This window comes from Anticarsia gemmatalis, chromosome 1 (assembly GCF_050436995.1).
Source record: "Anticarsia gemmatalis isolate Benzon Research Colony breed Stoneville strain chromosome 1, ilAntGemm2 primary, whole genome shotgun sequence".
NCBI classification, from domain to species: Eukaryota; Metazoa; Arthropoda; class Insecta; order Lepidoptera; family Erebidae; genus Anticarsia; species Anticarsia gemmatalis.
This window is the reverse complement of record NC_134745.1, coordinates 9206840-9222636: the sequence shown is the minus strand read 5'-3', so window position 1 is coordinate 9222636 and position 15797 is coordinate 9206840. Positions and strand designations below refer to the sequence as shown.

General features: G+C 35.1%; 3 protein-coding genes across 3 annotated transcripts; 1 reads left to right on the top strand and 2 right to left on the bottom strand.

Annotated features, from left to right (window-relative positions):
* Positions 1-145: 145 nt before the first annotated feature.
* Positions 146-4682, bottom strand: LOC142974889 (uncharacterized). The gene is made up of 6 exons (XM_076117462.1): positions 4433-4682; positions 2707-3796; positions 1752-1863; positions 1154-1382; positions 910-998; positions 146-679 (listed from the first exon to the last, which is right to left on the bottom strand). The coding sequence occupies exons 1-6, from the start codon at positions 4488-4490 to the stop codon at positions 446-448; spliced, it is 1812 nt and encodes a 603-aa protein (XP_075973577.1). The 5' UTR covers positions 4491-4682; the 3' UTR covers positions 146-445.
* Positions 4683-5023: 341 nt separating this feature from the next.
* On the top strand, positions 5024-8447 carry rasp (protein-cysteine N-palmitoyltransferase Rasp). Its single transcript, XM_076117470.1, has 4 exons — positions 5024-5640; positions 5730-6514; positions 6598-6815; positions 7038-8447. The coding sequence occupies exons 1-4, from the start codon at positions 5541-5543 to the stop codon at positions 7519-7521; spliced, it is 1587 nt and encodes a 528-aa protein (XP_075973585.1). The 5' UTR covers positions 5024-5540; the 3' UTR covers positions 7522-8447.
* Positions 8068-15305, bottom strand: rec (minichromosome maintenance 8 factor recombination-defective). Its single transcript, XM_076117452.1, has 15 exons — positions 14712-15305; positions 14020-14252; positions 13599-13686; positions 13311-13442; positions 12890-13005; positions 12572-12676; positions 12206-12352; positions 11740-11959; positions 11131-11273; positions 10494-10633; positions 10064-10154; positions 9830-9957; positions 9010-9238; positions 8451-8612; positions 8068-8281 (listed from the first exon to the last, which is right to left on the bottom strand). The coding sequence occupies exons 1-15, from the start codon at positions 14932-14934 to the stop codon at positions 8087-8089; spliced, it is 2352 nt and encodes a 783-aa protein (XP_075973567.1). The 5' UTR covers positions 14935-15305; the 3' UTR covers positions 8068-8086.
* Positions 15306-15797: the final 492 nt, after the last annotated feature.

Here is a 15797-nt window from a genome sequence, read left to right as displayed (position 1 = left end):
TACACCATATTAATTTTCTAACGTTTAAATTATCATTTTAGTATCTGCGGACACACTTACTTAAAGAGCTGATTATAATTTGTTTAGACAATAAATAATAATTACTGAATGGTTGTTAAGGGACTCCCAAAAGAAAGCCACGAAGTCAATATCAAACATTTAATATAATAATATTTAATCCAATAACATAATGAAAGGTATTACAGCAGTCGGATGACAATTTAATTATTAGTTAAATATGGATCTGTATTGTTTGCGTTTGTGGGTCATCCATGTAAGTAAGTAAAATTATAACACGGATGTATTATTTAATTATTTTACAATAATGGAATTTACATACAAAATCATTCTCATTCAATGAGTATTATTAGTAAATAATCAACATTATAAAATACTTAAATTATCGCAAAAATAGAAGAAAATTTGTTTTAATTTCTTCTGGCTTTCAAATTTGAGGGAAAGCACTTCCAACAAGATTCTTGCTTCGGTAACGGTAATTATAAGTTACGATGTTGACGTCGTTGTTGGAAAGTTTTAGTTTGCAGTCGTTATCAACACGCGTGACATAGCAGAGCGTGTACAGCGCCATCTCGAGTTCCGGCGAGGTACCAAGAAACATGGTATTCACTGGCTTGTCGACTCCTTGTTGCGAGAAGTGATATTTCAGCACAGCCCCTTTCTGTAAAACAGAAATTATATTGACACAATGTATTAACTTTATTTAGAGCCTAAATTCTTTATCCCTGAAACAGAACAAAAGAAATGCAATGATTGCGGTAATTATTACGTCTTGCAACATTCTAGTTTTATTATTTTAGGGGACTCCCCTATACTCTTCGTGCAATCGACGCTCATTCGGGAGATTTTTGTACATGTTAAGCTACGATTGCACGAGTAATTGATACTTACATCACCCAGTTCAACGTGTTTCATCCATCCCAAGTAATTAGCTCGGTTTGCCGCCTCTTCTCGAGAGAAATACACCCAGTTATGTAAGCCTGGAAAGAAAAGTCAATGGGTTAATTTTTTTAAAGATACTAAACTTTAGCAAATTTTGTTAATAAAAAAGTTTTCCTAAATCTCTGACTATTATGCCTTTTTATAATAATATCTCATTAGATTTTAACTAAAAATATACAATATGCTTAGTTACCTGAAACTCCTCCATTCTTAAGCTCAGAAACAAAAGTGTGCTCAAATCCAGAACTACCGATCTTTCCTTTGCCTCTTGAATACAAATTAAACCACATCTGCTTTACAAAGTCTCTCTGTTGTTTCGGGTCAGGAGTTACGTAGCCTTTGTTCTTTAGGAAAGTCATTAAATGCCTCATAACCGTCGTGGACATAATTGCATCCATAAATGCATTTTCTTCGATCCGCTCCTGTAAATAATCAATTTAGCTATGAATCGTCGTGTTTGATTAACATTGACAATTGAATAATAATAAGCTTCTGTGCAGACTATTGGCACTTCCTTTAACGTCTACGTAGTAGGTAATTGTCGAAGAGTCCTGGAGAATGTCGAAAGGTGATTATAAGAACACCGCCGAACATTCAGGAGCAGTGGTACAAGCAAAATATACCGCGGTGACCCTGTGTAACGTATGTCGTATACCTTACCAAAGACTTTCTAGACGTCCTTAGGGATGAATTAGAACGCCTCAGCATGTCGAGGCAGTCTTGACCTTTGCGCCATATCAATAATAGTCTGTGGGTCTCACATTGTCAGCAAATTAAAAGAAAGTCGGTACCTGTGGCGTGACATGTTCGTTAACAGTAACATCTCTCTCGTAGTTGTCTAGTAATGGAACAAACTTCTGAATGGTCGGAATATTCCATGCTTCAGGTGACACGGTGAGCAATCTGTAAGTCAATGATTCATTAATTTTGGAGAAAACATCAACACGTATGTCGTAAGTTACGTAAGAATTATGATGTATTACATCCTCTGTTAAATTATTATTAGATCAAATCTATGTATGTTTACTATAAGTGCGCTTATCTTCTTTACCTACCTATACTAGCCATATTAATATGATGATCTCAGTAAATTTAAGAAAACATCGTACGTAGGTAATAGATTTTAGTATTGTCACAGGCTTGTGGTTATAAGTGATGAACGCATTGTCTTCGTTTTCCTTGCAAATGACTATTAAAAATATGCGTCAATATTAGCACAGCAGTTTAGTCGCATTAAGGTTATATTCATCCTTTTTTGTCGTTAACTCATAACTAGTTAGTAGCCAGGTATTTCACATTTCACAGAAATTAGAACAAGTATTTCTTTTATAAAAATGGTCGTCTTTTTTTTTAAACAATATTATTTAATTGAGTATGTATTGCAAGATTGTATCAACGTTATTATCGTGTCATGACCTGGCATTGTTATCAGTAAACTGAGTGAATTACTGGTCTTCTATTTCGAACTACTAACAAGATTTTGTTAACTAACAAAGACAAACTGATTAACGTAAGGCAAAAAATACACATATTATTATCGCCTATAGATGTATTGCTGGGCCCAAACTGATCGTCGTAATAGTAATACAATATGACAATTACATTTTTCAGTAAGAACAAAATAACATGAAAACGACCTAATAATTTTATTCTCACGCCCTTGAAACTCTAATTCGATGGGACATAAACTACATTGTTGAAACTACTGGACTAATGGAAACAATTTTTCAATTGTCGGCTACTTACGGTAGCGGGGCCTTATCTTGACTTGATTGTGAAGTTGTTTTTTCTTGGTAGTTAATAGTTATGTACCGCGCAGCATTATTGGTATCTTTTCTCAGTAATTCTTCGCTAAGTGTCTGCAGTTCCGCGTCAGTTACAGTGTTCCCATTTGAATTTGTGCCACGATTATTGTTGACGATAGTGCTGGGCAAAACCGGTGTTCCTGGTCGTGATCCTGGCGAATTAGGAGCGTTTGTTCCTGGTTTTGCTGTCGTGGGCATTTGAGCTCCGGCATTCGGTTTTTGTCCAGCCACAATCGAACTGAAGCTCATCGGCTTTGTAGGTGTAGCAGGCGGGGAGGGCGTTGCTTGAGTGACTCTTGTTGTAGAGCTCGGTCCATTTTTATTTGGGCCCTGTAAAATTGTACTGTAACTTGGAGGCCCTTGATTGGGATTTTTACTATCGTAGAAATTTACGAGATCCTTAACTTTACCTCCAGTTGCTTGATTATTTTGAGAAGGTTGGTTATTTGGCGCCGGTTGGTTATTGTGCACTGGTTTGAGAGTTGGAAATTGTGGCGCAACGTAATCTCGTTTTCCGTTAGACGACTGAGGATTTTGATGATGCCAAGCGTTGGTAACAGTTGTTGTTGGTTTTGGTGTAGCTGGAACGTTATTATGCACTGGTTTTAGTGCTGGATATTGAGGTGCTACGTAATCTCTTCTTCCACCAGATTGTTGAGCATTATGTTGAGCTCCAGCATTATTGTTATTGACAACAGTCGTTGCAGTAGGTTTTGACGTAACCGGCGAGTTATTCTGAACAGGTTTTAGTGTTGGGAATTGAGGTGCAACGTAATCTCTCTTCCCGTTAGACTGTTGTTGCCCATGATTGTTCCAGACACCTGTTGTTGTCGTTGATTTTGGCGTGACTACGGGGCCTAGTGCTGGAAATTGGGCGGCATAATCCCCATTCTGATTGTTATTAAAGCTTTGACCATTACTACCAAAAGCATTTGTAGCTACGTTATCCCTTTTTGGAACATTTGTTTGTCCTCCTTCGTGTAGTAAAAAGTCGGTATTGGCACTCAGCCGTTGCCGATTATATTCTAAAGCTGAAAGCAGAAAATTCAATAATGGAGTCTCGAAAATGCAAAAAATTAAACCAATTCGTTTTGTATCTTAGGCAAAGCGATATCTGTATTGTTTAATTAATACAGATTAATAATGTATTGTTATGGTTATCATTGTTACTTATTTGCTGCGGGTGTAGTCTTAGTGACCTTAAATAAAGCCTTGACCAAATAGATGGCATTGGCCTTAGCGAATTCGAATTTGTTGTTAAACATGTTATACTTATTAAGACACAAACCGACGATTATTGTGATCGAAAGCCGAGATTATAGTAAATAAAAAAGCTATTGAGGCTCAAAAATATTTTATCCTAGAAGATATAAGCTCTACGCTTCAAATTCGCGCGGTGCGAAAACATGCCTTCAGACCTTACGTCACAAAAGTAAACAGTCTAGTCACCAACTTTCACGAACGCGGAAAGTGTGAATAACAAAAATAATATTATTGTGGTACCTAATAATTTAAAAAATATAATACCTATATCTACAATAGGTACTTAGGCAGTTACAACTTCATTCGAAGTAACTAAACAAAAGTGATTCATAAAATCATAATTACTTATAGGTAGGTAATTATACGCGGATTCTACAACTATAAAATTATTAAAATTTATTTACCTGTGTTGTATTTTAAAATTAACAATATCCCACAAAAAACCACTGCACACTTATTCATTTTTATATATTTAATTAGTAAACTTACACGTACACAATGTCAATCATATTATAAATAAGTACTGTTTAAAATTGTCTCGGTACAGTTTTCCGTGTTGATTGAACCGTGTGCATTGATCACACATTAACAGTAAATGACCTCAGTACCTACCTAAACTTTTAATAAAATAAGAATGAGTCCATCTGTGTCAATCTCCAGACATTGAGAACGAATGAGCTAGCAGGCGCCGCTCTGCCCCGTAGCTGTGCAAGCCACATCCATTTTTATAACTTCTGAGCTAAGATACATTTTTCTAAAGCAATATATAGGAAAAGGCCAGCTGATATCATTCGGTTCACATCTCGTCTTTGTATTTACGTTCAAGTAACGGTATTTACCTACACCCCGATAGTAGGTAAATTAAAATGAATTGGCTAATAATACAAATGCTGGCAAAAAACATGATTAAATAATGTGGCTAAATTAAGGTAGGTGTAACTACTTGTCTGCTTGAGTAGGTAAAAAAGACACCTCAACTGTAAGTTAATGCCTTTTTTCCTTTAATAACAATTTTAAATGCCATACAATGTTTATTCGTTGAAATATTCTCATAAACTTTCTACGACTTATAGTTCCCAAAGTTCCCGTTCTCAAAAAAATCCATCAATTTTCTAGATTTCTTGTTGAATGTTACCCTAGTCCGTACCCCGTCAATCATACTCAATATACCTACTCAAACTTAAAATGTACCTACCTAACTATTGATCTGTCATCACATGTTTGTGAGACGATACTTTTTGAGAAATCGTTCATTATTTGGTATTTGGTTAATTATAATTATCTTACAATTAAACGCATGATTAGTCTTGCTTAAAACATACATATTTTAATCAACAATATCACTGATTCAATTCGTATAATCACATAGTGTACAACCCTAACTCATTCTGATGTTCGTTCTGTTCATTCTTTTACCGTCAAATTTGAAAGGTGTAAATTGCGGATTGTTGTTGTGATTCAAGTTTGCTTTTATTTTAGTTCTATTAATGAAAATTAAACTAAATTTTAGTGATGAATCGAAAATTAAGCTATGCCGAGAATGTTGTTCATTTTAGTGGTTGGTTTCTGGCCTGTGTCGTTTCGTTAGTAAAGTTATTTCATGCTCAAACCGGTAATTTTCCATATGTTATGGGACAAATAAATATTTGAAATATAAATGTGTTACTAGTTTAATAAGTGTACCTGTTAACAATATTGCAGATATATTAGAAAACTCTACAAACATACATCACACATTAAGAGATTTAAATCCTGGATGGCGAATTTTATCAAGACTGAAAGATGACTCTGATCCTGAGTGGAATACATTGAAATATTTTTTACGAACTTCTTGGTTTTACCTGTTACTACAGTTTTGTGTGTCTGAGATTATACGAAGGACAAATATTTCTGTTTTAAAATATTGGTATTTAATATCAAGTGTAATTTTCATAGTGAATTACCTGGGTGTTAGACAGCTAGCATTAATTATTACTCAGCCCATTGTTTTTTGGGTAGTTATATTTGCAGGAGGTAAAAGCATCAGTGTATGGCTGACCAGTATTCTCTTCCTAACTGGTTATAACTCACTGAAGTACAAATATTACTTTTGGCATTTCTTAGACAGTGAATATATTACAGACGAGGAGGTATTTCTGTTGTTATTTGCAGTTGCTTGGGTTAATTTAAGATGCATAAGTTTTTGTATTGACTATGTTGAGAGTAAAGAGAAATTAAACAGTTCTCAAGATGAGAATAATGTGAGATTATCTGTGGCTGAACATACTGTGAACATGTTTAGTTATGTCTTATACCTGCCAGTATTACTTGTTGGACCAATTATTTTATATGAAGAATATGATAAGAGTTTCCATGTCAAGAATGAGAGCCTGTCGCTGAGATTAAAAAGATTTATGTGGGATATGATTCTGTATGCTATGTATTCAGTAATACTTGAGATTGCATTTCATTACATATATTTTCTTGCGATGCAGAGTAACATTGAGGTATGAATCTTGTAATCATAAACATTTGTATTAAATAAGTAAATTAAATACATGATATTGTCTTTAATCTTTTTTGTTTTCAGGCAGTCAAATTGTTGCCAAGTGTAGCACTTTGTGGAGGTGGATTGTGGATGGGTTTGCAATTTCATGTTAAATATGTGATATCATATGGAACTACTACAGCTTTTGCAAGGCTGGATAATATTGATGCTCCGCCAACACCAAGATGTATTGCCAGAATTCATTTATATTCACAAATGTGGAGATATTTTGATGTTGGTCTTTATAGATTTTTGTTCAAGTAAGTAACAGCAATTTAGATATATGTATTTAGCTTTTCATAGTTCTTTTTTTCTATCTTGCGCTCAATGTGCTAGATCTGATGTAAGTAATACTATATTACATTATTTTTTACTAGAAAACCTCATACCTATATAGTAGTAAAAAAGAGAGTAAATAAAATAAATAATAAGTTAGTTTCTATATTAATTGCCTCTTTCTTACAATGTGTTTCTTTTTTCAGGTACATATACAAACCAATTTCTGATATACTAAAGTGTTATCTGACTTCATCATACATGACTTGCAAATTATTATCATCACTAGTCACATTCATATTCATCTTTGTATGGCACGGGACCACTTGGAGTATACTGGTATGGTCAGTCTTAAATTACTTGGGCATTGTATTGGAATATTTTGGCAAAAACATTGGAAAATCTGAGAAATATTTATGGTTTAGGCAAAAAGTGTTAAGAACTGATGCTATAGAATCTCGCTTCATTGCCATGTTATGTGTTCCAATGTTAGGTTTATCTGCAGTGTCGAATTTTTACTTATTTGCCGATAGTGATATAGGAGATATGTATTTTGGTCTGATGAAGTGGCCATCTTTAGTAAATTTCGCTATTGTGTACATATCACTGTACTGCAGTTGCCATGTCGCCATTGCCCTACAAGATTTTCCATCTAGAACAGATGTGAAAATGTATAATAAGACTGCTTAGATACTGCTATTTTAAATTGAAAGTACAGACTGAGACTTCAATTCCTACAGTTGTGTAATCTATACAAGGTATTTTTCTTTTTGTCCTATTTTCTGCCATTGATGGGCTTCCTTAGAGGTATGTCATATAGTTTAGTACAAAGTTGCCTTAATTCTATAATAATTCAGTCCATATTGGATGTCCATTAGGGGAAATTTGAACTCACACTAACACTAGGATTAGATAAAACTATGTTCCTATTATTTTTATCATCATCACAAGCTACAGAACTTAGGTTAGTGTTTTTATGAATGGATATTATTAAGGAAAAATTGCTGTACTCATACTGTGATTCATGTTTATGTGTATTTGTTTTATGTCTCCATTGAGTGATGATTCCGTAACTATTTATTTATTTTACGAATAAACAGGTTTTGAAATGATGTACATAAGAAGTAGTCTTTATAAAGGCTGGCTGAAGTGGTATTAAATACTTAACACTGTTGTACTGCAAAATACTCGATGTTATATACACATTTAAAAAGGCGGTTGAAATAAAAAGCAGAATAATAAGTAATAACATTTTTTATATTGCTATCAATTGATATGTGTTGGAACCTTTCAATAATAAATAAGAATGTACATGCATTGCTTCAATCAAGTCATTAGGGTCTCCAGCCACACCTGCTGCCTTATGTATCTGAATCATTTCTTGCCTAGTAAATACATCCTTTCCCATTTGGTGCGATTGCCGAGTTAAAGCGTCTAGAAACTTCTTTAACTGAAATAAGACAATATTTTTCATCACAATTTTGAATTATTTACAAAAAAATATGTTTCTTACTTTTGTATCGAAATGTAATGTAAAAATTACGAAATCTCAGAGTATGCCTTATAATTATATTTTTATTGTATTTTTTAATTTATAATAAAGCAACGAAACCACATGCCTTGTTTCTGGAACTAACACCCGACCCGTTGATAGACCGTGAGAGCTGAATGTTTCCAAATTCATCACTGAATGTGTCTATGAGACTGTGCTTTACTAAACTGATTACGTCATTTGCGTCTTGAACTGTTGCCTCTTCTCTTAAGTCTACTCTGGCTCTTGCCTGCAATAAAAAAAGGAAATTTATATCCTAAACTATACAAATTTAAAACAACAATGTCATTTAAGTAGTGAATATAATATCTATGAACAGATTAACAATCTGGCAACTTTGTAGGGAGACTTGGCATGTACGATTTATCTAGATTATAACAGAGAGTTCTGTGTAATTCCAAAAAAAGTAGCTGCATCAAACAGGCCAGTCAGCTACGTAGGCCTGCGGGTCACCGATGTTCTAAATTTTGTATACCTACGCCAGCCGCAAATCATGCACAGTAGGCTCTTTACTAGGTTGTTGTACTACAAAAGTTAGAGCGAGGCACCCTTGACGAGGCACTAATCTTACGTGCCGGGAATCGAACTGCGGTCCCTGTGATCATAAATACTTATTTATATCTTACTTGAGTCAATCGTATACAAGCTTCAAGTTGCCGTGTGGTAATCGGAGTTCCATCGTGTGATCCTCCTTGATGATTATGTCGTAATTCTAAATAAAAGTTTTGTAGTGCATTCGCAGCTTCCACGCTTATTTTTGGGTGGACGTATCTTCTTGCATATGCTATGTATTTGCGTAATAGAACTAATGGTAGGTGATCTATTACTTCTCCTGGCTTTAGTCGTAATCGTTGGCTGTAAAAACATTGTTAAATTTTATGAAATAAGGCGATTAACACACTGCCCCGCACCACGCAGCGTAGCGCGTGAATGCGTGTTCGAACGTTGCTTGTAAGTATCTCCGTTTGTATGGAAACACGCGTGTATGCGCGTGATCCGCATGAACGCGCGTGGATGCATTTTCTGTGTGTTAGACTGTGCGTGTTTTCCATACAAACGGAGATACTTACAAGCAACGTTCGAACACGCATTCACGCGCTACGCTGCGTGGTGCGGGGCAGTGTGTTAAGCGCCTAAGTGTTGGCTACAATTCGTTTTTTTTTTAATTTGTTCTTTGTAGCTAGAGATGTAGAAATGTAGGTTATTGTTTAAACTTATTACTCAATCTAAATACCTTATACGTTACTTTTAATCTTATTATTTTATTAAATTAAATTAGGTACCTACATAGTTGCTAAGCAAAATATAATTAGAACCTCGTCTTCATTTCTAGGACATGTTATGTGTTAATAGGCAATTATAGTGAGTTGTTCATAAAATTGATTAATCCTCGATAGTAACGCCAAATAGTCCTTGGTTCAAAGAATAAACTGTAATATTTATTACCTCAACGAAGTTTCGTTATCACACTGGCTGGTATTAATACTTGCATTAAGACTAGGTTTGGATGAAGATTTCCCTTTTGTGCCACTATGTAGAGCTAGTACGTGCTCTGATAACATTGCATCCATTTTCTGAAATATATTTTTATTTTGTTTTAAGTAAATACAGGACATATCATAATTATTAATTTTAGCTGTTGAGTTGATAGCTTAAGACTAGCAAGCTGTGAAACATTACCTCGTCTGGTTGGTCCAAAAGAATAAAAACTAAGTCAAATCTTGATAGAAGAGCCGAATTCAGTTTCAGATTCTCTGCTACTGTTTTAGATCTGTAACAAAAGCACATTATGTTACATACTGAATTAAACCCAAAATAGAACAGGCATATCTTAATTAGCTTTTTGAAATGACAAGAATAAACAGAATATAGACTAAAGCCATAATTTGCGCGTATTTTTAATAAGGTAAAAGAGGGCATTGACCCGACTTTAACTGCGTTTCCTTGATCAATAGGTTAGCTCCATAAACCCTTCGCCACTTGCAGTCAAAACGTGCCCGGGACGCTATATTTTTGTCGACATTTGCCGACGAAAGCGTCGTGAGCACTTTCTCATTTGTCGAGTATAGCCGACCGCGGCGGTCAATGGGTTAAATACAATAGATGATACCTATTATAACTGCCACCGGCCGGGTTGGCGGCGGCGAGGACGGTAGCTCTAGCCGCCAGACTGCACACAACGCCGCCCTTGGCCACGCTCACTCGTCTCTGTTCCATCGCTTCTAACAAACTGCTGTGGTGAGCTGTCATCTGTAGATATAATCGCATAGGATAACCACTATTTTGGGGTTTCTAATCTTCAACAGAACTTTTTTAGCACATGCTGATTCGCAACAAGTGTCTGTAGGTCATACAAATATTTGTTTAGCGTGGAAATAATACCAACCATTATAATAAGTGAAAAGACTCTCCTATGGGCTATAAGAGAACGTTCATATCTGACGGAAGATACGTCGGGCGTAACTTAATTTGTATGGGCTCCGCACCGACTCATCATCGGTCGAGTGTTTTTCAATAGATTTGTCTGTTCTGGCGTTGCGCGACCGATAATACGCGACGTATGTTCCGTCAGATATAAACCTTCCCTTTGCCCAAAATACCGAAGTTAGCTAAATGAGGACATTGTTTCATAAATATCTATCTTTTGAGGGCCATATGCGTAATATTATCGCACTCCTAAGTCCCTGAACTATAAACTCACGCGTTTAGAGTACTGCATAAATATGATAAGAGTATTAATAGCTCACCTTATCGAGTTCGTCTATACAACAAACGCCTTTATCAGCTAAGACGAGCGCGCCGGCCTCGAGAGCAAAGTCCCCGCCGGCTTCGCGACCTAACGCTACGGTTAGACCTCCCGCTGATGCTGATGCACCGCAAACGTAGACACCTGAAATGTTATAGAAGTTAGTTGCACACGCTCATATTGGTAAAAAGTAAAATGGTTTTTCTTGCAAGTCAAAAAATATATTTTTTTCTTATAAAAAATATACTCAGACAATTTATCGATACTTATCTTATTTAGTTACTTTAAAAGTAGAGGAAGATAATACGGAAATAGGGTCTTATGTCGAGTGCATTCAACTAAAAGCATTTTCATATCAAGAGATTTTTTTAGCTTGCATTACGCATATCTTCGACTTATATGCGTATACGGGTACTTGTACGTATGAACGTGTGAGTCTGTAGGTGCTCGTTGGTTTACGTATCAAACATATATTTGCATATGAGATAAGCAGTAGCCAGTCTCTGCATACAAGGTAGTTAGTTTATGCTAAAGTCGATACTTAATAACTTTCAAGTTAATTAACTAAATTTAAGCAGTACTAAAAAGTGTTCTTAAGACTCTTCTTTACCTCTCGGAGCAGCATGAGCAGCAGCTTGCAACAACTGAGACTTCCCAAGCCCAGGGTCTCCTACAACTAATACATGTGGGTTAGACCTCGGTCCATTGTCATGCTCCGTACCGCCTATAAGACCTAGTATAAGTCCTGCTTTTACTGCCTCGTGTCCAAATATTGTGGGACATAGAGAATGTACTAGAAGTCTAAAAACATCTTCTGATGCGTGGATTTCCTGAAAACGATTTTATATTGCTTTTATTATTACTTTTGCTTCTGTGAATTTAGAATTTTTAATGGTCACATACTATGTCTCTGTCATGTAGCATGTATATGCGATACATGTCGAAATATAAGACACAGTTAAAATGAATTATTATTCAAAATATATGAGCTGTTTCAGTAGCCAGCCTATACTCATTCGTCTTTTGAGCTGTTTGATACTGAATATCAAGTAAATAATTACCTAGTAATTTGTTACCTGTATTGCATAGTAATCTTTTAATGTAAAAGATAATGTCGGATTGCTTAAATTTCTGTGACTGTGAATAGATACTGCTTCTATGTAAAGTTGTAATAGTCGTGCTGCTCTTTTTCCATCTTCACCACCTTTACTTTCGCCGCGAACCTGTAACAGCGAATATCAGACAATGATGATTCGAGATTTCGATTTACAGCAACTAATATAACATATTATAGTTATAATGCCATGCGTGCAGCTAATTAAAAAACCCTGATAAAATTTTACTAGACCCAGAAATCTAGGTCTAGGTCTAGTCATTGCACTCGATTGAAAAATAAAAGGGACTTGGTGATTGTGAATAATATAGCTTCATTATCATAATACCTGTACAATTCCTGTAACAGAGAGCACATCACCAGGACAGGCTGTGCCAACTAAATCACCTTGTAGTTCTATCTCCACACTTCTTGGGATGGTTCCAGATAAACTCTGAAATATAACAAAACTTTAATATTATATTCAGATAAAAATATTACATCTTGAATGCAGATATTATATCATTAACTTTTATTTAAAATCACCCCTGGTTTATCAGTAAACTAAAGCGTCGGTATCACACCTACGTTTCTCTCGTGACAACTTCAATGGATTCTTTTGTTGACAATATTTCTTTTTAATAAACAATGCAAAAGCTATACATACCTGAGATTGAATTTCTTGTATTTTAGCAACTTGCCAGTCTGTCGTGTTGGTGAAAGGTGATGATTGCAATGGTTCATACTTAGAGCCACCATGACAATGTGTGCAGGATACTGGTGCTGGAACATAATCATATGCAACTATTATATTTTGTACAGAAGATGCCATTTTATGAGTCCAGAATTTTAGATTGGAATTTTACCCAGTCAAGGTGATGCAATACATGTCTTGAATCCTAAAGATTGTGCTGTTATCTGTTCATATGTTCTTGAATAAATAAGTAGTGTTTTAATAGTGTATGTTATGTAGTAGAATTTTGTCAAAGCTGTCATTGTCCTGTTTTATCACCAAAAATCTCTGAATTTAGAAAAGTTTTAGATTTCCAAGTTTAGATTTAATGTAAAAATAAATCAACTTAATTTACCTGTGAACACTCCTTGTGGCTGAACAACTGCTTGTATATTATGGCAGCTGGAACACTCAAATGCCATAGAAGTACAGATAAGTCCAACACTACCCACTCTAATCACTGTCCCTTTGATTGTAACCAGTTTACCTGAAACATTATAAATGAAATACATTGCTGAGCATACATTAGCAGAGAAACTAAGTGGTTTCATGATGTGTTAAATGTATTTCAAAATGTTTGAGAGATTCTCTTCTGTCTAAATAGTTTGTAATTAATTAGTTAATGGTTATTTGTTTTACTTACCAAAATAATTAACTTTAAGATTAGCCAGAGGGATGACAGGCTGATGGTTTAATATTCTCACTTTTATTTTAGATTCAAATTTAAATGTCTGTGAAAAGATAATCATATAACTAAACTAAATTATTATACTAAGTAAATACATGGAAAACGCATACATCACAAATAAATGGATGAGTTTCCTATATAGGTATCTGCTTTTGCAAAGAACTGAACATGTTTTCTGCCTGGTAAAGTGTTTTGAATTTTCAAAAATAGTGTAGTTTGCGACAACCTAAAGATAATGAAGCTGACAGCAGAATTTGTCAGAACTAAATATGTCTGATAAAGCAGTAGATACATTTCTGACAATGTACACTTTAAAATTCTTACTGAAGAATGCTAAACCTAGATTCTGAGTAGATACTATCATTTTATTTGTTACCTCATGTAAACAATACTCAAGGAGGCGCAAGGTGTTGTCTGGATACTCAAACAACTCTGTGTTAAATGATGGCCATCCTTCAATAAATTCAGTATCACTGATTAGATTAGCTACATCCAATGGAACACTGCGAGTTTGATCTATTTTCTCCAAGTCAAACAGATTTCTGTTCTTCTCAATAAATGTCTTGACACATTTTATATTATTTGTTAATTCAGGTTTTGATTGTTGCTCTAAAATAAAATATGAAAAAAAGTATTTAGGTGCTCTATTGTGTCATACAACAATGTTACATTCTTACTGTTCTAAGAACTGCACATTTGGCAGTGGTAAATGTTATCACCTCACCACAATAACCATAGTGCTACATGTGGTAGGTTCAAATCTCACCCGAACAAATATTTGTGTGATGAGCATGAGTATCTGTTCTACGCCTGGTTGTTAGTGTATCTATATAAGTACTTATTTATTTTGAAGTCAAGAAGTTTGTTTATCAGTTTTTTGGTTACCATGGTATAAGTTCTGCTTAGTTTGGAATCAAATGACTATGTGTGAGTCCAAAGTCCAATGGTATTTATTTATTTAAAAAGGAACTTCAAAAAGTAGAATAGGCATGAGTTCTATAGCGACTGCATATAATAAAAAAGCTGTAAAGGACCAATCATGATGATGTCTTGTAAATACGTACGTACCCTCAGTAGGAAAGTACAATTTCCAAGTGTTATTCCCACCAGTATTAAGAGGAATAACAATAGGTAGTTGATTAGCTGGGGCTCTAGAAGACCCCGAAACACTCGACACTCGAGCAGTAGACGTAGAACTGTTGTTCAAACTCTGATTGTCAGAGTTATTGCTTCTAGAATTACGACCGCGGTTCCAATTGTTCCTATAACGACCTCTCCAGTTTCGTCGCATTTTGATCAATTCTTTATTATTGTTTTTCGTTTTCTTGAGATAAATGTTTTGTTTCCCGCTCAAAAACCATTGTTATTGTTATGATTTTACATATGACTTTGACAATTACATTATGGGTACTGTGGTCATAATTATGCTGTATCTATACTAAATCAACCAGTGATTCACCAAACGCAATCGTTTCAGTAAAATCTGTCGCTTTTGTTTATGTACCTGATTGCCCAGTTGTATTTTATCAGTTATTCTATGAAAATTACAGGTTCACCTTCGTTAAACTATCAACGGCGAATATCTGGGGCCAACCAATGCAGACAAATCCCAATCGTTACTAATCACTGATTAGTGGACACTCCATGAGCCTTCGTCGAGCCATCGTGAACACTGCAACTTCAACATTACTAGATTTTACTTTTCTATTGCCTATGGTTGCAGTTGGCAGCATTGGAAATTAATGCTACCCCAGTAGTCTGTGGTAGTACCCTAGTATTTACCCTAAAAAATAGCATACTTTTGTCGAGAATGAGTACTTCACTGATATATTGTTATGCTCATGTATACATCATCATTTGTAGATGTTTTTTAATTTTATAAAAAAAATAGATTCTATAAATATTGCGGCACGGTCGGAAATGTGACTGCTGGTCTTATTTATTCTCGGGTTGTCCAAAAGCGATATTGGTCTTTATTAGAATATTCTCAATAGTAGTCAAGAACTTGGTCACGTGCCTGGTAAATGGTAACGGAAAAGCCCCATATTACTCTACCCGAAAATTTGTTCACCTAAACAGAATGGGATATTCCATAAGTGGTAACACTGTGCAATTTACTTAGATTGCCCACCAGGGAGCGCGAGTCGCAGTCTA